This window comes from Indicator indicator, chromosome 11, assembly GCF_027791375.1.
Source record: "Indicator indicator isolate 239-I01 chromosome 11, UM_Iind_1.1, whole genome shotgun sequence".
Lineage (NCBI taxonomy): Eukaryota > Metazoa > Chordata > Aves > Piciformes > Indicatoridae > Indicator > Indicator indicator.
Genome location: NC_072020.1, coordinates 25,549,637 through 25,574,554, shown reverse-complemented (window position 1 = coordinate 25,574,554; position 24,918 = coordinate 25,549,637). Strand labels below are relative to the sequence as shown.

The 24,918-nt window shown below is 44.5% G+C and overlaps 1 protein-coding gene across 1 annotated transcript in view; it reads left to right on the top strand.

The window, feature by feature from the left end:
• The first annotated feature begins 3,034 nt into the window (after positions 1-3,034).
• Positions 3,035-24,918, top strand: part of CDCA7L (cell division cycle associated 7 like) — a 33,547-nt gene continuing 11,663 nt past the window's right edge. The window contains exons 1-5 of the mRNA XM_054384828.1: positions 3,035-3,046; positions 3,436-3,638; positions 17,312-17,607; positions 17,705-17,829; positions 23,333-23,383. Coding sequence (XP_054240803.1) covers positions 3,035-3,046; positions 3,436-3,638; positions 17,312-17,607; positions 17,705-17,829; positions 23,333-23,383 — 687 coding nt within the window. The remainder of the gene's footprint in view (positions 3,047-3,435; positions 3,639-17,311; positions 17,608-17,704; positions 17,830-23,332; positions 23,384-24,918) is intronic.

Here is a 24,918-nt window from a genome sequence, read left to right as displayed (position 1 = left end):
ATTTTAAAAGCACTTCTGACTCCACATGGGTTTTATTCAGGCTAACAAATGTATCCTGTGCTACACTTTTAAATCCTTTTAGTTGACTCATGGTTGAAGAGATGTCTATGGTGACTCTAGGGAAAATGAGCCTAGGTCCAACCAGAACCATTAGCTTATGTCTGAGATTGCCATTCAAATGCTGAAGCCAGTAGTCACCTGCAGTTGTGTGGCATCAAGCCCAAGGTAAGAAGCTTTGCCAGTGCTTGAGCCTGGCAGGGTGGCTCAGAACAGCCTCAGCAGTGGCTGGGCTGGAGCCATGTGGCTGTCACCACTCTGTAGTCCTGCTTCTGAGGATAGCCTTTAGCCTGGGGACAGTTAGAGGGCATGCAGCTCGACTGGTCCTGGACCTGTGCTGATGCTCTACTTCTACCTGAGCAAAAAAACCATGAGCTGTATAGAAGAGAATAAAGAGCCTCACCCAACCTGCCACAGCACTGGCTCAGCTCTGTTGTATTATCGAGGTTACCTGATTTTTCACACTCCCTTACTTTCCTAGAGAGGTACCAGAAAATTAACCTGAGCATGATGAGATGCTCTCTGGGCTGCTCAGTTTTATTTTTGGTTTGCCCCAGTCCTCCTACCCTTCTTTTCCCCCTCCTCTTCTGTTCACTGGTTGCTCAAAGAAAGGAGTCTTTGCTGAAGCCAGCTTTGAAAATCTTATGCCAACCTGGTTTTGCTTTGAGCCTAAATGAACAAATGAATAATATGGTTCCACAGGACTGGCCAGGTGCCATCAGTCACACACAGTAGCATGGTTGTCTGGCATCCTGCAGAATTGGCAATGGTGACTGGAAAAAAATAATAAAGACATTTATATTTTTATTATGGGGACATCAGCTGAATAATATCCTGGTGATGCACCATAATGCCTTGGCTGTCACAGAAACTCAGAAAGGTCTAGACTCTGATGAAACAGAATAAAATCACATTAGTATTCAGCATTGATATTAAAGCAAGCAAACAAAAGCTATGTGGACCTTTAAGATATGACCCTTTCCTTCCTTTCTTTTTTCATCATTAATTTCTTCCTTGCTTGAAGCATAAAGTTAAGGACTGTTCTGAGCTGTGGTATTCCAACCAGAGATACTTCAGCACATGAAAATATTCAGGCTCAGGTTTTCAAAAACAAATCTCATTTAAGGTGAAATTAATTCAAAAAGGCACTCTGGATCCTTGGAGTGGGATGATGTGTAGCCTCAGATGAGCTGCAATTGCCCTCAGCAGAATCAGAAGTCAGATTCATGAATCCCTTCATCAGCAAGACTCCCTTGGGTTTTCCAGGCTGAAGAGCCAGGGCTTCTGCTGTTGCTTTCTGGTACTGCTGTGCACCCTGACCCATGTTAACTTTCATCTGCCTCTCCTTCTCCCTTCCTAAGAAAGAAAGGGATGGTGGCACAGGCAGGTTCCTCTGTATGCTGCTGGTACTTCAGCCTTTTTTCCAAGTTTGGAAGTGGAGGCAGAACTCCAGTCTTCAAAGCATGGGCAGAGAAAGGACAGGGAGGGCTAATTCTTGAGCATCTCTGACCAAGGAGATGCGTCCTGCATCACACTTTCCTCCTAAAGGCCCCAGTCTCAGCACACACCTTGATAGTCAGAAAATATATCATTTGGGCAGTGTGTAGGCTGGAGCATCACCTGCCTGAACCCATTATTCCTCTTCTTAAGGTGCCTGTAAGGCAGCTGGTGAGATATAAGGTCAGTTTAAGGGAGTGAAACAAAGCAGGAGGAGGGAGTAGTAACCAGCAAGCTTTTTATTTTTATTATGTTGCACAGCTGTTGCTCTTTGTCCTTCTAGTACTATTGATCTGCCTTTGTCTTTTTAAACTGTAAATTCTTCAAAGCAGGGCTTATTATTCATTCTCTATGTGTAAAGGGGATACATATTGCATCTAAATAGCATGTGTAATACAAAAGAATACCAAGTCTTTAAGAGTATACAGTTATGTAGTCTTTCCTGCCTTGAGATTACCAACATCTCTGTTAAACAGAATGATCTCCATTTCTTGTCCTAAACTGCAGATTTGTACCACACAGTTTGTTCCAGATATCACAAATATTTTGCAGATTACAAAATGCTAACTTCTGCCTTTTTCAAATCACTCATGGGAGGTAAAGGTTCCCTATGCTACCTGGAAGTGCACAGAAAGCTATTACCTTGTGCCTTCAAAAACAGAATTAGGTTTGATATTTAAAAACTGAAAAGTGCATGGAGAATCAGAACAGATAGGGTTAATTGCCATAAAGACCAGCATAATCCTGACCTGCATTGATTGCAGTTAGGATTTCATTAGCAAACAATTAGCAACACCTACACCAAATAAAATGAATTTCTAAACAACAGGTAGTAATAACAAAATACACTCCTTAGCCAAGTGTCATTAGAAGGTAGAGAAGGATTATCCATAAAGAGAGGATTAGAAAGAAGAGAAACCCCTGATGTAGCAAAGGGAACCCCAGCAGGCCAGCTGGCTGGATTAAGGTAATAATCCTGCATTTCTTCAAGGAAATAATAAAAGTAAAAAGAAAGATCAAAGGCAATAAAAGCATGGCATTTCATGATACAGTGCACCATGGAAAATGCATGTGCCATTTTAACAGTTGTTTCTAACAGGCAAACAAAGAAGAATCAGCAGTAGAGTTGAGTAATATTTAGAAACCCAGGAACTGATAATGCTAGTTTTATACCTGTGCAACTCCACTGGCTTCTTGATTTATACCAATACAAGTAGGAGGAGAATTTGGACCCACAGGGTACTGTAAAGTGTGCTAAAGGACAAATTGTTGCTCACCATTTCTCTGAGTTCTGTGGGGGCAGACAAATGAAGTAAGAGGTCTCTTCAGTTTTCTAGGGGGTTTATTTTTTTTTTAGGAATGTTTTAGATCCCAGTTATTTTCTTGCCTTAATAGTAATCATTGTTACTTAGAGCTAAGAAGGACAGAGTGAAATCTTGCCTGCTTTGGAAGTTCCTTAAGGACTGGTAGCAGTATTGCCATGGCAACACAGGTAATTCAGAGAGGGGGAGCAGTAACTCATGGACCAGAGGCCAGGTGATTTCCTCTCTCCTTAACCAAAGCTCTCAGTCTCAGCTGGGATGGCTTAGCCAGATTTCTGGTGTGACAAATTAGCCTGTGGCAGCCTGCTCTGGACCTAGCTTGCTTCAGCTTCACAGGATCCATTCTAGCCAAACCCAAGTAGTTGTAGAGGAGAACAGAGGAGCTTAGCTGTGCAGCACTTCCAGCTGAGCATCTCAGATCCAAGGCTTCCTGACAGGAGTTTCAGTACAGCTTAAGGCTGATGAACCCAGCCATCTTAACTCCAGGACGTTTTCCGTTTCCCCCCGTGCTCGCTGCCGTTTCTACCCACCGAACCCCCTCAATCCCGGTCTGCCACAGGCCGGTTCTCCACAGGTGGAGTGCGGTGGCGGCGAGGAGAGCCACCAGCCCACCACGCACCTGCAGAGCACGGGACAGACTCAGACCCTGCTCTTCAGGTGTCTTCCAGGAGATGGCATCGTTGTAGCATCCAACCGCCCGCAGCCCGCTGGGAGCGGGGCCGGGGGCTCTGCGGGGTACAGCAAGCAGCGGGAGACTCCCCGGTAATTCCGCCTGGTTTTCTTCCTCCTCCCTGGGAGGCTTTTTTTCAGGTGAGACTGAAGCTCGAAGCGGTGAAGCAAAATCTGAAAGCAGGCGCCAGGAAATTTTGCCCTGTGTGGTGAGGGCAAGTTTACCTGCGTGTACCAGAGAGGGAGGTTTCATAGGGAAAAGGTAAAGGAATGTCTGTGGAAAAATTGGGATTTATGCCATTCCTCCCACGTGTGGCATCAACCTAGGAGATCAGGTTTGCATTGAAGACATTCAAAGTCAGATTTGATGGGGCCCTAAGCAACCTGGTCTAGATGTCCCTGGTCACTGCTGGGGGTTGTGTAAGATGACCATCGAGGGTCCCTTCCAACCCAATGCATTCTATGATTCTTATCTCCTGTCCCATGATATCCTCAGTTTTCTCTGCCTGCTGCTGCTCTCTCTGGTGTCCTCCCTCACATAGTTGTGTCCAAGGCAGAAGAATCAGCTGAAGACATTACTGTCTCTGCCTGCTTATTGCTGCACTGCTGCTGGAGGCTGCCATCCTCACAACCACCTTTGTAGAGCTTGCACGTGCTCTTGCCCAGGCCCAGGGCAGAGACATCCTATAGGGTGCAGCAGCTTAGGGAAACTGGCATGGACTGTAGATACTGCAGGGTCTCACCTGTGAGGAAACAACTTCTGGACCAGAGGTGGGAAGTGTAGAGCTACCAAAAAAGCTTCTCAAAGCACTCACCTGTGAACCAGTGCCACACTGCATCCTATGTCTTCTGCTTATAGGACTAACTCTGCACAAGCATACACTCAGAATTAAGAAATTATTTACCAGATTCCTTCAGCTTCTACCACACTGAAACTGAACCTGGCTTTGAGTTTCAACAGCTCTCACAGCTCTAACTAACGAGGGTCGAAAACAGCAATACGTGCTAGTGAGAACAAGTCATGTAGATAAACTGAGTTGGTCTGTGGCACAGAGAACTGCAACACTGTGCTCTAGAAATGGGCAGGTTGCTAACAGTAAAGTCAAACCCGGTTCCTTGTCCTACCATAGAGCTTGGGCCACAGCCCTGGAGCCACAAGGATGCACTGTGTGGCCATTAAACCCCTTAGCCCCCATAAAGATAGTGCTACAGAAGTGATGCTCTGCTTCAAGCTTGTCCTTTCTGCATGTCCAGTGAACCACAAGCACAAGGGCCATAGAATCATAGAATCACAGAATCATTCAGGGTTGGAAGGGACCACCAAGGATCATCTAGTTCCAACCCCCCTGCCATGGGCAGGGACACCTCACACTACATCAGGCTGGCCAGAGCCTCATCCAGCCTGGCCTTAAACACCTCCAGGGATGGGGCCTCAACCACCTCCCTGGACAACCCATTTCAGGCTCTCACCACTCTCATGGGGAAGAACTTCTTCCTCACATCCAGCCTGAATCTCCCCACTTCCAGCTTTATTCCATTCCCCCTAGTCCTGTCACTACGTGATATCCTAAAAAGTCCCTCCCCAGCTTTCTTGTAGGCCCCCTTCAGATACTGGAAGGCCACAATAAGGTCACCTCAGAGCCATGCTAAGAGCAGCTCATTTATCCTAGACTGGCCTGCCTGGGACCCTCACCAAAACCTCCTTCAAGTGAAGGGTCTTTTTACACCCTCATTCACGTGTATGGCAAGAGAAGCCAGTCTATGAAATGAGAACTTCACTCTCAGGCAAAAGCTTAGACACAGTTTACACAAGGCAAAACTTCCTGAATTTCTTCCCACTCTGCTCCCTCCTATGGTTTCTTCTGGAGGAGGGGGGCAATCAGGTCTATTATTTATTTAACATCAGATTGCTCAAAAGGAGGTTTGAGCTGCCTGTATAAAGAAAAGTAGGTTTCGTTACCTATAGTGCTTTGCATTTCAGGGGAGCTTGTATTGTTCTGCAGTTTGAATTGTTTGACAGTCTAATTATTATTATTAGTCCGTAATGTACGCTAACAGGTCTGGTGGTGAAAGGCTGTATATTAATGCACAGTAACTATGTTTCTCTGGAGGGGGTTAAACAAAACTCTAACTAGGGTCAAAGCTATGGCTTTGCTGCTATCTGCTAGAAACCAGACATACTTGCTTAAATTTTAATTATCAATTAATCAAACAAAAATATCGTACCCCTTTCACTGGTGGACTAAATGCTAATTTTGCAGCTAACCAAGAAAGTATCTAATATTGGAATGCTCTAATGCTAAAGGTTACTGTAGTTTGCCTTTGAAAATGCACCTGATAAGATCCTTTAATTGGAACTGAACACTAAAAATCAGGAAAGAATGGCATAGCCCAGTGAACTAATTTTTTACTATTTCTCTCTTTCTGATGGTTCAGATAATTTATTGGCAAGGGCTGTTAAACCAATATTTTTTTCTTAGTAAAGACTGACAAGTTTCTGGAGCTCTATAGCTGCACTAGTTTCTGGGAAGGAGAGATAAGCTCTTTCCTGTTTGCCAAACAATGATGGCAAACAATGCAGGAAGCAAAAAGCTTTTCACAAAATGTGATTTGTTTGGATCAAGGTAGTTCCCTGCTAGACTGAGCAAGCAAATACATTTTGCTTACACTTCTCTATAACCCAGTACAGGTACAGAACTGGATTTGGGGTGACTGGTATGTTTTATCACAGGAAAAGGTTTGTGTGGGAATAATGATAGAGATACAGAATGCTAGCAAGAGCCTTGAAGGTAGTCCTCTATCTATCTATCTGGGAGAAGCTGGCAGAACGGTCATCTCTTGGGAGATGTAACAACTGGTGGTGGGGACTGTACTGTGCCATCCCTTCTTCTGGGTTATCAAAAGCACAGCACACAAAATATGATGCTTCCTGAAAAGAAGCAGTGCTCTTCAACAAGCTAGTGAAACTCACTCAAAAATAGACAGGAGGCTGAAGATGGAAATGGTGGCTAGAGTATGAGAATCCAAGAGATGGCCAGTCATTCTTGGAGGATCTCTGTCAAAATACTAGTGGAACATTACTTTTAGCAACATGTTTATGTTTAGGCCAGTGTAAATCTTCATACTTCCTGATCTATTCAATATCCTGCTAAACACACCTTTTGCAAGTGTGTTCAGCAAACTGGACACACACAACCTGGTTCTTCTGCTCCAGCAGAGCTGGTACTCATGTTTCTCTGGGCTGTGCCAAATGTCGTGGGCAGCCATGATATAGCTTTGCCACTAAGGATCGCCTTGTGCCCTTGCTGCTTAACAAGCTCTGCTGTAAGTGCACCTTAGCACTGCAAGGGTGAGAGGGAAAATATTTGCACTACTGATGGTTGCCACAGCTTTCAGTTGCCTTGAAGGAATCTTCCCTCCTGATGGGCTCTCCTGTAAGTGAGGACAACCCAGCAGACAAATCTGACAAAGGCGAGTTTCCTCAAATCACGGTTTTGCTGGTACCAAGCCATTTTTAAGAGATGTATTACTCCTGCTGTGGCTGTCACCACCTCCACTTTGCTGGGCTGTGAAAACTCAGCTTCTCGGCCTGCCAAAGTCCCACTTTCCCAGTTCAGCTGTATTGGTTACTCTCCTGATGATGAAAGAAATGCCACCAAGAAAAGTAAGAGAGATGTAGGAAAAGGGGCATTGGGCTGATGAATTATTGCAGAGGAGGTGGTTACCAGTGTATATGGGAAGGAAAAAACAGCTAGGCTAGGCCAGACCCCACTTTCTTCACATCCTGCCAAGACAGAGAGCTAGTGCCCTGCCAGCCACACAGAGCAAGGCAAGCCAGGCTGGAACTGGACCAAAGGTGCATGAGGAAAGGGCAGAAAGCTAATGCTCATGCAAACCTGCCCCCATTCTTATATTCTCTGTATCACTTCTTTGTGTTTCTGCCTGTTTCCAAGGAAGGTAATATTTGAGAATAAATATTTGATGTGAGTCAAATGTTTGGATTCCACAAAGGCGGCAGAAGTGTTTGTTGTTCAGCCATCACCTGGATCCTTGCTTTCTTCGAGCAGAGTAGGTGCAGAGCCTGTCCTGAATATCAGCCAAGCTTCTTCATGGCATGCTTCCCTATGGAAAAATTTCAGGCTCTCATTGCATTTTGCTGTGGCATGTTAGCAAAGGGCTCATCTTCTCCCCTGAGTGATTTAGTGGATTTGGTGACTGATTTGGCACTTTTGTAACAAGAGATTCCCTGAAGAAATCTAAACACAGTGATCTGTCTCTCCATGGACTGTCAATCAACCTGCATATATGGTTTTTAACTGTGTTGTCAATTGCCTTGAGGCATTATCTTGGTAGGCTCTGTTTAAACAAGTAGGAAGTATTGTCCTTGCTGCAAGGAGCTCTCTCGCTAACATATGTATGTAATACTTTAACATTTAGACAAAGCATGAGCCAACTATCAAGGGTATATAACCATTCTCTTTGAATTTCTGCTTGTGTTTTAATATCCCTTAAGCTGTTCTCCTTCCTGTCTGTGCCTCTCTGTGCTAGACTCAGCTAGCACCTGCTGCCTTATGCGTTGCTCGAAACTACATTCAGTGTGATATGTGTGCATATGGCAGAGGGGTCACTGAGGAGAATTGAGTCTTATTAATGCTGGAAAAAGACTGGCAGTATTAAAAGGCTTCCTCTGTCCTAAGGATCCATTCCCAGTTCCTATGAAGGGAAAGTTGGTGGTTTGAGAGAATATGTGACATCACATGCCTTGAATCTGCAGAGTTTCCTTGTTCTTACTGCATGCTTTATTGCATCTCCTCTGGAGAGTAGGATGTGCTAGTTTTTCAAACTGTGGCTGACAACTGCTCAACAGATGACACAACAAAGAGAGGATGCTACAACAGTACAGAAAGCTCTGGAACCAAGGGTTTGTTTGCCTGTGGTGTCTATAAACTTTTCTCTGCTTGTGGGGGGCATGGATTTCCCTCACCAATCTTTTCAACTTGTTTTGGCAAAAAAAAAAGCACCAGTAAAGTCAGCAGGGAGAAGAGCAGCTGCTCCAGGACAGGTGCCCAGTGTTCAGGATCAAAAGAGAGTCACATGCAATGAGACAGGTGTATCAAGAATTTCCCCTTGCCCCACGCATCCTCTCCTTGCCCCAAAAAGGAAATCATGCTGGTTTGGGGCCACAAATACAATCAAGACATTTCTTGAATCTGTGACTCATCCTCTCATTCCCACATCTATCCCACCCTTAGACTGAGGGACAGAAGCAAGACCTATTGCTCAGTAACAGCTACTAACTAGTTACCCTGGGGGCTCTTGCAGGGGTTTGGACTTCTTGCACTCTGCCTTTCAAAACATATTCCTGAAAGACTGTTAGAATAATGTTTTGTAAGAATATTTTGATTTCACTTTAAAGTGATTTAAGTGATCACTGGGGGCAGCTACAGCTCTATGGGCAGGATTTAAGCCGGATTTAAATTAACTTGCATAGTAGACAACATTTTCCAGGTTTCCTGTGGTCAACCATAGATTCTCTTGATCTGTGAAACTTTTAAATGCAAAGGATAAAATTCTCTGGCATGTTCCTGGGGGGCAGGTATTTGTTCCCATGAAAGATATGAGATATTTTGAAACTATTCCATGTTGAAAATCCATTTATGGAGGAGTTCAATCAGCATATTAGAAGAGAGAATATGACACAGTTGATTATAAAAGCAGGGAATTAGACACCTTCTTCCCCAAACCTGCATTTTTTTATATCTTGTGAGATTTATCTGCTCCTTTAGAAGCTGAAGGGCAGATAGACACCAGGAAAAAAGTTCATTCAAATAAGCTAATTGCACTGGGGCACTTTCTAGCCCAGTGATTGCAATCTGTGCTCCAGTCAGTGACAAAAGTAGGTCCAGCACAAGCAGCCTTATTTACCAAATGCTGAGCACTGGCATGAGTCCCATTCTCTTCAGTAATAGGGCTATAGCTCAAGATAACTCTTCCTGAGTGAGGGTGTGTGATTCCTTGATGAGTTGGAGACATAGGCAACTCTCCTCACTGATGAGAAAGACAATCACACTTCACTCACAGATTGCACCCTCAGCAAGACATAGGATGCCCAGCAATGATCCTAGACATTTTGTATGAGTAGATGGTACTTCTTGGAGCTTATTTTGCCCCACATAGTTCTAACAGTCTCAAGTTAGAAGATGGCCAGGTTGTCATAGGTCCCTGGCTAACTGGTTTGTAAGTGGTGAGTCACCCACTAAACCCGTAGTTACAGATGCTTGCTGGAAAGAGTTATCGCATTGGTTCATTTACAAGTGGCAAAAGAAGCACAGTGTTCCCAAAATAATTGCTGGTTTTCAATGAGCTGCAGAAGGGCCACTGGGGGCACATGGGAGCCTGCTTCACTTTGGAGTATGCCAGTGGGAAAGAACTTGGCTCAGATGCTGTACAGATGTTAGTAGAGAAGCCTATGGACACTCACTCACCAGCACCTTCCAAGTGCCAAGAAATAACACCTGAGACACAGATCCTCTGCATGCTGGTATTCTTCTACCATCTAATTCTTTCAAGCATAATGGGCAGCTTGAATTTGTTGATTGCAGACATCCAGGTGAAGGTTTTATAATGCCTCGAGCAAATGTGTGATGCTGGCAGAATGTCACTCAACAATCCTGCCTAGCCTAGGGGAAGGCATTAGCAATGCTACTTTTCTAGATCAGTGCCAACAAGCTGTGAATGCACCTCATGAATTTAGACTACATCCAGGAGAAGTGAGGAAACAAAGCTGTTCCCACAAGACTGGGCTACAGGTAGAAGGAACCTTAGCGTAAGTTCCACTTTTGCGTTGTGTGGAAGTTAATTGAGGAGGTCTAGGAAAAGCTGAGTACAGTTATCTTAGTCTCAGTTAGAATTAAATGTGAGCCAGTAATAAAACAATTTTTCTAAAAGACTTTCTTTCATACAGAGACATCTATTGAGGCATGGCCCAGCTGCCAGAAAATACAGCTCAGGCAAACTGGCAAAAGCAAATGCATTACCTAAGCCATTTGGGATTTGGGACAACAGTGCCATGGCCCATTGTGAAGTACTGCAGATTGTCAGTCACTGGTTACTTTTCATCTCCAGCTAGCAGGGGAAGCTGGGGCTCCTGGGAACCTCTCACCTCACACTGTCTCCTCTGAGACAGGGCAGTGCAGCCTCTAGCATGGGTTGCCAGCTGGCTGACATAGCAATAGCTATCACAGAAAGGTGATAGCATGGCCAAGACTAATATTGAATCCCTTTTAGATATCCCACTGGCTGGTAGACAGGAGAGGGGGCAAAGGCTGCAGCAGCCTATGCTCTGCTTCTGCGCTTCCATCCTCCGGTTCTCTTCACCTCCAGATCGGTGCTGCTGTGGCCTGATTTTCCAGCTCCATTTTGCGCTTTGTCCAATCCACTCTGGCATGTTGTCTTGGCTCCTTTTCCACCTGCTGCAAAGATCTAGCAAATAGCTCACTGTTAGCAACTCCTGGTAATAAGTTAATTCCACTTTCAGTTTACTAGCTGTGGAAAGCACTGACATGATAAAATTTGAATTTTGGGGAGAATCCAGGTGGCACCATGCTCTGTGTCACATGAAGGCAAATGCAACGCTTCTATCTCGTAGCCTTTATGCTTTGTCTTTGCTTCCTCTGCCCTTGTGGCTCTGGACATCAATGATATACCTGTTTATTATGTATTATTTAATGTGCAAGTGCCATGCATAATATTAGATTGCAGCTTGCCTACTTCAGATAATTTCCCTCTGTGAGCTTCCAAAGCGGGTCAGGAGAAGGAAAGGGGCAGATTGCAGAATGAAGATGCTGCCTCCTTCACCTGAAATTTAAATCACCTGGACATCAAAATATTTCTTCCTTTCGCCTTTCACTATATTCTCCTCACTAGGGTAGAGAGGGGATATTCACAGGCAAACCCACATGGCAAGTGACACCATATGTGATGCTGAAACACGCCGTTAGCTGCTAATAAGTGTGTCTAATACGGATTGAAGCTGATGAGTCCACTCGCCGGAGTCTAGGCATGCTATGCAAAAGAAGTGATTAAGCCTTTTATGGATTAAACCAGCTAACACAATGGAAGCCACCTGCCAAAGCGCTGGCCATATGAAATGCCAGTGCAAAAATTATCTCAGAGGAAAGAAGGGAGGCTTTCCCAGGAATTTGAATACAAACACTGCGCTGAAATGTCTAGTGATTTCAGAACTAGGAAGCAGCGAGGACACATGGCCTGAAGAGAAGCTAAAAGACAGAAAGGAAACTCCACTTTTGGGCAGGCAACTGGATGGGTTAGGCTGTAATGGTTCAGACTAAAATAAGCTATTTAAAACTTTTTTTTCCTGTTTCGTTGCAGAAAAGGGTCATTAGGCATAATGTAATTAAACTGGAATGCACAAAACAAATACCCAGAACATACCCTTCATTCTCTTCTAAATGAAAGAGGCTGTGATTCTCTGTGCTTTCAATTCATTGCTTGTATCATGTAGGTAATTTCTGAAGGAGATCCAGGAGCAAAACCCATTAGTCAGGATGTGACTGAACTGTAGAAACTCTTAGTCAGGTAGAAGTACTTGCAAAACTCAAATATTGACTAATATATTTGAAATGGAAGGTGAAGTTGCCAAAAGTAGTGAAAATAACAGCCTGAAGCACCTCAAGAAGCCATGAAAGATGACCTTCAGGCAAGAGCTTGGAAGCAAAGAATTTGTTGGGTATGAAAAGTCAGAGCAGACTGTTCTCCCAGCTTCAGATGCCAAAGTGGACAGGCAAAGTTGGGTATGAAAAGTCATAGCAGAACATTTGAGGAGATTTATGCTAGGCAAACTTTGAAGGGTCTGGAATTTGCTATGATGACAGCCTTCAGCAGGATTTACAGAACTGACAAATCAGCCTCAGAAAGAAATTAAAAGAATGACATAGGATAAAGAATTGGGAAATGAAACACTTAGAGAAGATGGATTAGTTAGGACATTATCATGTGTTCCTAGCCTTTTTTTTTTTCTTTCTTTCTTTTTTTTTCCCTGATCCTTGGAAAGCAGAGGGAGAAAGGTCAGATGATCCTAGCTCACAGGAAACAAAACAATACTTCACCTGAAGGGAAAATCCAAAGCTCATTTCTCTGAAAAAATAAGATTAATTTTGCCCAGATGAACGGTTGGGAAGGTAGGGGAGTAATGAGCATTTCCTATATCCAACTGAAATGGTATACCTCTGCTAATGCTGCAGAATTTACCCAAGGATGAATAAGCTAAAAACTAACACAGCCCCTTTACGGACAGTTTGGAAGCAGCCACTGATCAGAGTGGGCTGAAATACAGCTAAGAATTAATAAAAAGTCGTGACAACTTCAAATATCAGCAAGACATTTTAGGATGAAATAACAAAGGACATGGCTGTTTACTTTGACCTGAGACTTGTAGAATTAGATCAAAAAAGGATGCCAAGGATCTTCTCAGAAACTCAGTGTAGATTTTTTGCTGCAGCAGTACTGGAAAGGAAAATACTTCCTGTGAGGTAGCTGGAAGATGGAGTTCCTCCATCCTGTAAGTACTTGCTGTCTAAGTGTAATGGAACAACCACCGTGTCTGAGATGGGTGGGTAGAAATCAAGGTAGCAGGAACATTTGTTCTTTTGATATTGTGCTGGGTACCACTGACACTCCACCCTCAGAGTGCAAACCTTCACCACCACAACCAGCGTCTCTGGTGCTGGCTTTTGAAAACAGTCCAAACTGACCTTAGGTGGTTTGAAAAACCACTAGTTTTTGCCTGTAAATTAAAAGTATGTTTCTGTTATTCCTGTTAACAGAATAGGTAATATTGAAAACTGGGTGGAAGTTAAGGCAATTTGGAATCTATAGCTCTTTGCAGCTACCTTCGAGAGAAGTGTTTTGTCCTGAACGCCATTCACGTAGCAATTGTGTGTTGTGTTCGCACATCTATTAGAAACTAAAACAGAAAATATCAAAGCACCAAAAATAGTGATGGAAGATGCCAATGAGTTAATAGTCAGGGACACAGCTTCTGGACAAGCGTGACCACAAGTAAATCTCAGCTTCGTTGTTTTCTTCTATACCTTCTGAGATGGTGATTTGCCCTGCGCAGCAGAACAGATCTTGGCCTTTCTTTTTCACTTACTAGAGGATTTGCAGAGCAGGAAAAGAGGATTACAATTCCTCTCAGCAGAAAGTAATCCTTTTACGTTAGGTATGTCAGCATTCATTGAGAAGTGTGGGAAAGTGCGTGCTACTTAAAATGCTTGACAGGTCTCAGAAACGTGGTGGCAGGAAGATGGGAGCAAAGCCCCTGGTCGTGATTACAATGGCCCCCAAATTAGAGACTGTTGGAAGGAGCAGTGAAATAGCTCAGGACTGATTTTAATGTTTATCCAGCTCCATAAATTCACAGCATTAGAATCCAGAATTACAATCTACAGTGCCATTTGTTCACTCAAAACTAATGTCAAATAAACTTTGCATTTACAAGACTGCTTTAGAGAGATGATGATCCTGTCCAGTGATTTCACTGTGCATCAACAAGGTGGTCCCCATAAACTGATGGATCTTCTATACTTGATGCATATTCTGAGCAGCTCATAATTCCTTCAGTACACATTTTTCTGTTCAGAAAGTTATAGTCTGATTAAAATGGTCATGCTGAGCCTGAGACAGAACTTATTGTTATGAATTTCATCATATAGTTTAGAAGTCAGAAGTCCTGAACTCAGACACTATCAGCAATGCTCTCATTGGATGATGGGCAAGGTCAGAAACTATTCTGTATGCAGCTGTTGCAAAATAATTCAGGCTTAATACAGAAAGTGGAAGTTGAAGAGTACTTGAAATTCAGCTGAACCTCATCTGAGCAGCTGGTGAGATCCTACTGACAAGTCAGTAACATGAAGGCTATTGGGGGTTAGTAGAACAAACTTTGATGCAATATGAAAAGAGGTAAAGAAAATGGGCAGGAATTCAGTGATGGAAAATCCACACTGAGAAGTATCTGAGGCACAGCTGCTGGCAAATTAAACTAAAGAAATTGCAAACACCCACTTCAAATAGAGCAACATAAAGAGCAATAGTTGACATGAAGGGTGTGAAAGCACTCAGAAGGAGAATGTGAAAGTACAAAATGAAGTGAGAGTTAATAGAAAAAAAGAGAAACAAAGCAACAAATTGCATAAAATAGCAAAAGATATCATCAGGTGGTTCATAATGTATTTGTAACAGCATAATAGCTGCACATCTCTGCTGTAACAGTAGGCAATTTTATTCAGTCTAATTTAGTACAGGAGAATCAGCACAGTTATTTCAAATCTTTGTCCACAGTCCAAGATAGCATCTTAACAGCTTTTAACAAAACAAGTGTTTCATAATGTAAACTGTTGGCAACAAGTGAAAGAACCAAATGCAGGGTCAGCAGTGGACCACAAAAATGTTCTTTCAGGAACTTACTGCACAAGAGATCTTTATTCTTTCATGTTTTCAGAAGCCAGCATTTCAATTTTGCTGATATTATACATAATTCCAGCATTTTGTCTTCTGAATTGCCTCCTCCCCACCTCATCCACAAAGCTTCTTGTTTCTGCATCCTGACTGACAACCGCAGGTGCCTCTACAGTGGATGTTGCAATGCAAACCGGTGTTTAAATGGCTTGCTTTGGCTAAATGGTTCTTTGTTTGTGTGCAACTACTTTCCTCACATTCCTCCCTTACAAATACTCTCCATATGGCTGGAATATAGAGGCTTGGAAGTACTTAAATGGGTAGTTCACTACGTGCTACACTGAGGATCAGATACCATGGTGCACAGAGAGGCTTTTCCATGTTTTAGGGTGGCTGTTCAGAGGGGGGCAGAAGATGCCCATTTCTCATCTGCCCTTCATGTTCCTACAGAAATGTTGCTTTTAACTTTGTTTTTAAGTCAATACTTACAGTACAGGATTTAAAATACCCACTCAAGCTTGGCAACTCATTGCAGTAGGCAGACTGCATTTTGGACTTCTCCCCTGCATTAAAATGTACATAAAACATTTAACTTGATGGCATCCAGAAAGTATTAAAATAGTCAAAACAATCTGAGTTTATTTTTAGCATGGTAATTCACAGCTGGGTTTGAAGGCAAGGTACAGAAGAACATAGCTGGTTCATATGATTTGCTTTTATCAATATAAAAGCTGCAAGGCACTTATTACAGGCAGGGACACCTTGTGCTAGATCAGATTGCTCAGAGCCCCATCTAACTCAGCCTTGAATGCTTCTTCTATAGACTGGGCATCTGCAACCTCTTTGGGAAACCAGTTCCAGTGCCTCGTCACCTTCACAGTAAAGAATTTCTTCCTAGTATCTGCCAAACCAGAGAGGACTTTTTACCTGGGAGCCATCTACAGAGGCCATCCTGCTGAGATGGGTGATGAACAGTTGGCAACAGCCCCATCAGAGGAGGTACATGCCTGCAATACTGCCACAACCAAGGATGCTTCTCAGGTCCATCCAGGGAGAAATGCTCAGATGCAAAAATAAGAAAAGGGAAGGGAACTTTATAAAACATGCTTTAATTACAAGAATTAACTTAATTACAGCCAAAGTGGAAAGTGCACCCTTCCCTTACCAAAGCTGCAGGAGGAAAATACCATCTCAACATATTTCTGCCAGACCTGCTTCACACTGCATTGGACAAGTGAAGAATCACAGTGTCAGTGGGACCAGAGGTTGTACAAGGACCTCCAGTCTACCTGACATGAGGGTGTCTGCTTTTCTCACTGAATTACTCAGTAATTGCTAAAATTAGCACCACCCTGCTTGATTAATAAAAGGACACGTGTTTGACCTCTTCGTCAGCGTCATGGGCAGTGGCACTGAGCGCACCCTCAGCAAATTTGCTGGTGACACCAAGATGTGTGGTGTGGTGTACTCGCTTGAGGGAAGGGATACCATCCAGAAGGATCTTGACAGGCTTGAGAAATGGGCCAGTGCCGACTGCATGAGGTTCAACAAGTTAAAAGTGCAAGGTCCTGCATCTGGGTTCAGCCAATCCCAGGCACAAATAAAGTCTGGGTGCAGAGTGGGTTGAGAGTAGCCCTAAAGAAAGAGTCCTAGGTGTATTGATTGATGAGAGGCTCAACATGAGCCAGCAGTGTGCTCATGCAGCCCAGAAGGCAAGTTGTATCCTGGGCTGCATCAAGAAGAGTGTAGCCAGTAGGTCAAGAGCGGTGATTCTTCCCATTTACTCTGCTCTTGTGAGATCTCACTTCAAATACTGTGCCCAGTTCTGGTGTCTCCATCACAAGAAGGACACAGAGCTGCTGTAGTGAGTCCAGAGGAGTGCCACAAAGGTGATCGGAACACCTCTGCTCTGGGGATACGCTGAGGGAGCTGGGGTTGTTCAGCCTACAGAAGACTCTGGGGAGACCTTAGAGCTGCCTTTCAATACCCAAAAGGATCCTACAGGAAGGCTGGAGAGGGACTTTTAATAAGGGTATCTATAAACAGGACAAATGGGAATCATTTTAAGCTGAGGGACAGCAAGTTTAAACTGGATCTAAGGTGCATGGTTTAGCAGCAGACTTGGAAGAGTTAGGTAATGGTTGGGCTCGATGATCGTAGAAATCCTTTCCAAGGAAACGAGTCTATGATTCCATGACTCCCCAGGCGGGCCAGCTCCACCCAAACTAATAGCCGCTGCTGTGTGAGAAGCGCCTAAGGGGGAGCACCCGTTTCACCCGCCCGAGGACCCAGAACTCTGCCGACGTTCCCGAATCGTCGTTACCCATCCCCACGCAGGCCACACGCAGGGTGTCCGCGCCCTATCCCGCCTTTCCCGCCGTCGCAGGCTCCACCCCGTCACCGCCCCCGGCTCCTCCTACGTCCTCCTCCTCCCTCAGAAACGCGGGCGGCAACTTGCGCCATGGTGTGGCGCGGCCGGCGGCGGCGGCGACGACGACGGGGGGTGGCAGCAGCGGCGGCAGCAGCAGCAGCACCACCACCACCAGCGGCAGGCCCGGTGGCGGCGGCGAGCCGAGTCAAGGTGAGGCAGCTCCCTGGCTGCGCGGAGCGGGCGGGCACGCAAGGCAGGCCGGGCGGTGAGGGAAAGGCACCGACTCGCCTGCTTTCCGCCTTCCCAGTGGCCTTTGTCCGCTCCCCGCGGGGACCGCAGCAACATGACTGGGGTCGGAAGAGCTGCCTGCCGATCCCGGCGCCGCCAACAGCGGCAGGCAACTCTCCCGAAACCCCGTCGCCCCCACCTCCGGTACAAACGGTCCCAGCGCGGCGGCCCGTGGCCCTACCGGGCGCCCTCCACGTGGCGCGGCGGCTCCGGGGTTTCAGTGCACCGGGGGAGGATTGGAAACAGCTTTTGGGGCTGCCCTGAGGAACTCGGGGAAACTTCAGCGGTGCTGGGTCCTGCGGCGTCTCCAGTAAAGGCTGACGGGGCTGCGTGGATCTTACTGGGGAGGAGCTTTGTTAATGAATTGGTCTTTGTAGGTTTGGGGATGTCACTTTTGAAACAGCTCATTTATTTCTTTTCGGTTCTGTCTTCTCTTGAAATTTCACTAACAGGTACTTGAGACGCCCGAATGTATGTGGGTATTTATAAGGCTGGAGGTTTAGGGACAAACACAGGTGTGCTTTGGTCGGCGCACGTCCAAGACGGACATTTGCTTGGATGCATGGGTCTGCTTGTGTGAGTCAAGGCTTGAGAGGTGGTATGGCGAGTCTTCTAGGTGGTAATAGGTTGGAGAAAGTCGGTATCTCGGTCAGCTGTTGCCAGTGGAACGTTAGAAAGTTACATGGGTTGTTATGGAACAGGAGGAACATCACAATGTTTGCTGGAGCCTCTGTCCTCAGGAGTCACAGAATGGTAGGGTTTGGAAAGCACCTCTAGACCTCTGAAGATCAGCTAGTCTAACCCTCCTGCTACAGCAGGAGACTCGGTAAGCCTTCCACTTCTACATGGCCTCAGGCCCTCCAGGAAGGGATAAGGCCACTGTAAAACAATTTAAGAGAAACCTGATTGACACAGTTCAGTAGAAGTGAGTGGCACTTCTCACCTCTAGTGCTATAAGGAGAAGCTCTTAACTATCTGCTAATCACCTTTCTATTGCACAGCTGAAAGGTTGCCCGTTGTGGTTTTTTAAAGGCTTAGCAAAGGGGAGGGGGATATACAGTCTGTTCTCAGTGTTCTCCTGTTCTCATGAGAGCTTGGTTTTGGCAGAGCAAGGCCTTCTGCTGGTTCGTGGTCATCTTTGTGACATTCTAGTGAGCAGTGGGTTCACTGGCAAATGAGCTTGTGAATATTTGCTCCCATTGAATGCAGTTGACAGGCAAGTCAGCAAGACCTGCAGTTCCATTTCCCAGCCCAGGCTCTAATTTAACAAGTCCTTGCACAGCAGTTTCAATACACAGAGCTTGTTAGAAGGGTGCTGGCTGACCAAGCTTTAGCACCCAAAAGCCTGGATGCTGGCAGTCCAGACGTGAAGAGGTGTCACGTTGCATGCCTGAGGTGTTGTACAAAAATGTTTTCCTTGGAACATCAAGGCCTGGAAAGTTACTAGACACCAGCAGAGATGAAAGGGGTGCTCTTGACTTATGCAGAATTAGTTCAGAAATAGCTATTCCTACTGTTTGGATCAGTGAGATGACAAAAGAAGAGATAGTAACAGTGTACAGCACGTTTGGACTGCATTCCTATGCCAATGTGCTGATACTCACATTATTAGTGTTTTTGACAATTAGAGGATAGTTTCTAGGTAGATGTTGCCTATGGAAGGTATCATTTTAAATTATTTGCCATATAATTATGACAGTTGGACATTTTTTATTTTAGGATAAAATAGCTTGATGGGGTTTGGCTTATTTAATTATCAGTTTAAATAAAGCAGTGTAACAACCGCACTCTTCTGAAAGTAGCTGAATTTACTAAAATTTCACGAGGTACTTGGTTTTGGCAGTAGGTTGACTGGGGTGAAAATTACCGTAACTCTTCTCCGGGGCCTGGAGGAACCACCCTAAAAGTCCCAGGAGTTGTTGTTGTGACAGATTTACAGGCTCAATTCATATTCACCTTTGGTGGAATCAGTGTCTCTGCACAGATTGTTAAAACTGTGTTGACTGCTCATTTTATCACTTGTTCCTTCTTTTCTCCAAACTCTCATTTGCCTTTCACATTGCTGCCACTTGTGCCATCCAGAAGGTCTTGGGGTTTTGTACTGTCTTGCTGTTGAAAAATTGCAGCGATTTTTCTGGGGTCTTCCTTGCTTTTGTAGATTTCATTGTTACCCTTGAGCTTCAAGCTGGTTGGGTGGTGTTGACTATCCTGATGATAGTCTGTCTCCTTGTGTGATTATTTCACACTGTCATACATAGCTTTGTCTCTCTCTGCCTTCCATGTCTTTCACACATTTTGTATGATGTTAAAAATTTAGCTTTCCTGCAATGCTTTTTGCCATGATTCCAGTGGAAAGACCAGGACCTCGATTTGTAAATAGCTTTGGGTTTTTGGTTTGGCACCTATTGTTTTCTGGTTGGGTGCCTCTATTCTTGTAGCGCTGCCCATAATTGTCAGCCTTGGAGCACTTCCTTGTTGGGTTATTTTGTGGCTGTGAGCCAGATGAAGTGCCTTTAGTCCCTGGCTGGTGTGCCTTGGGCTTGCCTTGTATAATGAATCCAGGAGAAGCCAAGAGATTTTCCAGCATGAGTTGAAGATGTGACTTTGCATGATTTTGGTTTGTGTGACTATGCATTGGAGATTAAACTGTTTGACTGAAACGAATAAGCAACGAGTTTGAATGTTACCAAAATTATCTGTCCTCTGCTTCCAAGCAGGGATGTTCTTGAATGAGGGGAACACAGCCCAACACATCTTTTTTTGTTGTGGTAGGAGCATAAGTAGAGAATTGCATCTAGCTCTGTTTTCTCACACAGTATGTTCTCTTGATATATTGTTGTCAGAGAAGAATGCACTAGTGTCACAACTGGCAGTGGAAGTGATTGGTACAATTCTCCAAAAAACTAAATATGGCTGACAGTGGCATGAAAATAACGATGTGCCCCACTGATGCAACGAGCAAGCATTCTGTCCTTACAGCCTGCCAGGGAACTGCCTTGCAGAAAGGTAAGCTGCATCAGGTTTAGCTTTGGTACCAGGAAAAAGCTGCTCTTTTTCACTTGAGACATGAGAATTTTTCCTGTTGCTGTATAAAGTAAAACATCTTACCCCAGGCTTTTCTTTTTCTGCTTGCCTAATTTGGCAGGTGGAATTCTAGGGGATAGTGCCTGGAAAAATGATGTTTTGACTGGTGGGGACCTCAGGTACCTTACTTATTCCATTGCTTGTGTGATGAGTGCTGGAGCATTGCCAAAACAGATCTGACATGCCTCCTGGCCTCCTTTTCTGCCTGTCACAGGTGCCCTTGGTGACAGATCTGTCAGACCCCACAGGCACACACGAGATACCTGTTCTCATTTCTGGGGGAAGGGTAGCTCTTCTCCATGCAGCCCTACAAGTCCAGGAGCAGTCCTGGGTATACTGGTGGTATTTTCTCAAATTTAGAGGTGGGGATGCCTTGAACTTTGACCTTTTGCTCGAAAACTGGTTAGGGTTGGTTATTCTGGCATTTATTGAATTGTGTGCTGTTCGTGCTGGGGAATGTTTTCTGCTGCTTTTGAAAATTACCTTGTGGGTGTTCTAAAAAAGTGTATTTTCTGTGCAAAAATAACTGAGCTCAATAGGTATAAAATTTCCTACTAGAAATAAGACTGTTGGCTTTTTAGCAGTTGTGAATTATTTCTAGCTTCTACTAGATTTTTGGTACTTAGGTTTTTGTATCTTTATATTTTGGTATCTTTAAAAGACAGTGTCTCACATCTGCAGCATCTCAACAGACCGTTGTGTTTGAACCTGTGGTTTTACATGCTGAAATATATCCTCTGAGCAAATTTGGAACGTTCATCACATCACCTCTGTGCCTTAGTGCCTTTTTTAGGGTCGGGTCTAGTGTCAGAAAACTCCTATTTTGAAGTGCCTGCATCTTTCAAGTGTTTAGAATAGATTAATCCTTTGATATTTGTGTTAGGACCACTGTGTATTGTTTTTCTTGCCATATGCTATGTTGTTGACAGCTAAAATGCAAAGCTCTGATGCTGATTTGTATAATCAGTGTCTGAATGCTTTTTAATTGAAAGTTAAAATTGGAAATGTCTATGGCTTCCAGGACAGCACAATAAATAACAGCAAACCAACCCACCATGGCAGAGGTGTTTGGAGCAAGCTCATCTTTGATATATCTGAATTATGGCAATGGACTTCTGTGGGGAATAAACCTTCCTTGTGATTTCAGGTGTACAAATTTGGGATTTCAGGTGCAGAAATCCTGGTGATAAGCAAGCTTAGTTGTGAGGTTGCTTTTTTTTTTTTTAAACTCATGGAGTATGCCCACCTTGTGCATGTCAGGTGTTGTCTGTTCCCATCTAAGCCCTTTCAGTGAAATGAGGGCTTGTCAATAACCAAATAGGCTTCATCATAGTCAGGCTGTGTGGAGCAAGTCACAGACTAAAAATCTTAGGAGTTCTTCAGTAAATTAATTAAACCAGTGCATTAGTATTTGGGAATGCATAAAGATCCAAAAAGATCTACTGGGAAAGCATTTGTATTTTTTAATTTTGTTCAAAATCAGTAATTACGCTCCCATAATGGCTTTTCTGGTGCAGATGCAGAAGTAATAGATGAAGAAGCTAGTTAGGCCTACAGTAATCACAGCAGTGGCTAACTCAGCTGTACAATAGCACAAGAACTAATGCAGCGGCTCCTGGAAGCAGTTTATTCACAGCAGCAAGGCTTCACAGCTCCTTGTGTGTTTCCCCATTAAAATGCATAATGCTCCTTCATTTTTAACAGTGCTCTGTGCTGAGTGAATGCTGTCACAGCAGCAGAGGCGGGTTCTGACTGTTGTAAGAGGTGAGGAAATACTCCGAGGGGTTCAAGTGTGGACTGCAGGACTTATGCAGCAGTGCATTGGGACACACCATTATGTGCCTGCGAGGCTTAGTTCAGAAGTGAATTGTGCTCTTGCTCAAGCAACTGTAAATCAGTTTTGCATCAATCTATGTCAGCTTTAAAAAGCAGAGCAAGAATAAAATGAAGCCCATGTTTGTCAGTCACTGTAGCTTATTTCAGAGAGTGAAGGTCAAGGTGCTGCATGCTCTTTTAGTGGAAGTTGAATTTTGTCAGCAACATTATTTTTGGAGAATGAGTCTCCTTTGGACTACTTGCCTTGGTGCAAATAAACAAATGCAAAAAGATATATCTACAAAGTCATTGTATAAGGCACACTCTGAGCAGTCTTGGTTGTCTATGATAGTGGGCAAGGGCAGGCCGTTCTCGGTTCTAGAGTTCGTCTTGGAGATGTTCTCTTGAATATTCAGGGCTAGTGAGACCTTTAGATGAGGAACTGGGTTTACCCATCACCAGAGAGCTGTTGATCTCAGGTTCCTGAGAGTTAGGGGAGTGAGAGATAAATAGAGGAGTGGCTTTAGCACACAGCAAACAGCAGAGAAGCTTGCTTCAAGGAGGAGCAGCATATCCAAGGTGCACCTGTGGTCCTTGGGAAGTAGACAATGAATGTCCAAGTGCTGGTGAGTGTTATGGACACTTCTCAAGCATTTCTGTGAATGGCAGAATGGCTTTACAGATGATTCTGAGATTCATAAAACCCTCTTCTGAAACTTGTCAAATGCCTTCTGCCTTGGTCTTCAAGGCTATGTCTGTTCATCTCATCCTTCGACACATCAATCCTGAAACAGCCTCGGTAGGAACTGTCTGAAGGCTTCCTTATTGGCCTGTTCACATGGAGAGGCTTATCTGAAGGGATTGATGAAGTTCATATCTAGGAGAAATGGTTGGATGTGGTGGTATGAGTCTCCTTCCATGCTGAAACTGGCCTTAATGAACTCTCAAGTTGTGACTTTGGTCACCACAAAGTGCTGCTGCCTGCTTTTGGCAGCACCTGGTGAGAGGTACATTGTGGGCTTCTAGCAAACAAGAAATGTTCTCTGTTAAAGTGGGCTTTCGCTTTCTTGCCAAATGCCATGGAAAAAAACTGTTGCAGTACTGATGGAGAGTGAGTTGCATTGGTTTATTTCTGGAGTTAGCTAAGTGCCTGCTAACATAGGTGACATAGTGCTGTTAACATATAGTGGTGTCCAAGTTTTGAGCCACCAGCTGCCCAGGGCAAAAGGACAGAAAAGATACTTCACTCCTTCCCATGGAGTAAGATAGAAATGCTCCCCACCGATGGGATGTTTAAATGGAAATTCCATTTACAAATACATACAAAAGGCATTGAGGTAGAAGGAATACATGCACAAATTAGGCTCAGTTCTTCACCAGAAACCTCTACCCCCCTCAGCCTCAGCAGGCCCAAGAGCAGGCCAAACTCCCCCCCCACCCCTCCAGACTCAGGCCTACCGCAGGCTTCTATGGGCCCTGTGGTGTAGCTGGAAATTCGGTGCCAGTGTAGGCCAAGAGAAGAGCTCTCCCCCACAGACTGTGAGGTCAGGCCTGTGCCCTTCATGAGAAGGGGGGAAAAGAGACTGGCTGTACACCTCCCTTAAATAGTGAGATACAGGGAAACGGAATAGAATAACAGATTATCATCTCCTGGGACGAACTGCCCATCCCCATGAGGCTTTCTGTCTGTTGGAGGACTTTTCTTTATGGTTATACCAATTAACTCTTAATTTCCCTTAACCTACAACGAGTGGTAAGGTTTCTTTGTCATTGTGTAGCACTGTGTTACATGTGAAGGCGTGTTCCTCACCTCCGAGCTGTGGTTGCTCTGTAAGAGGAGGAGTGGTGGTGGGTTGGTTTCACTGTGGATAAAGGGCGCCTTGAGCGTGTGCTTGCGAAGATGAGGCACATGCATATTTTTGTGTCTGAAAAGTACTGTTCTGTGAAGTTAAACATCCTGCATGTCACGTTCCCTCCCTGGCCCCAAACCTGGAGTCTGTATTTGGGGATTAAAACAGTCTGTACTGAATTTTCCTGGAGTTCAGCTGAATGAGGTACACTTTGCACGTAGTGTGTTTTGTACTTGCACAGGAGTATAAAAATAAGTTTTAATAGAATAGAATCAAGAAGGCTGGAAGAGACCTCAAAGATCGAGTCCAACCTGTCACCCTAAACCTCATGACTATCTAAACCATGGCACCAAGTGCCACGTCCAGTCCCCTCTTGAACACCTCCAGGGATGGTGACTCCACCACCTCCCTGGGCAGCCCATTCCAATGGCCAACCACTCTCTCTGTGAAGAACTTTCTCCTCACCTCCAGCCTAACCCTCCCC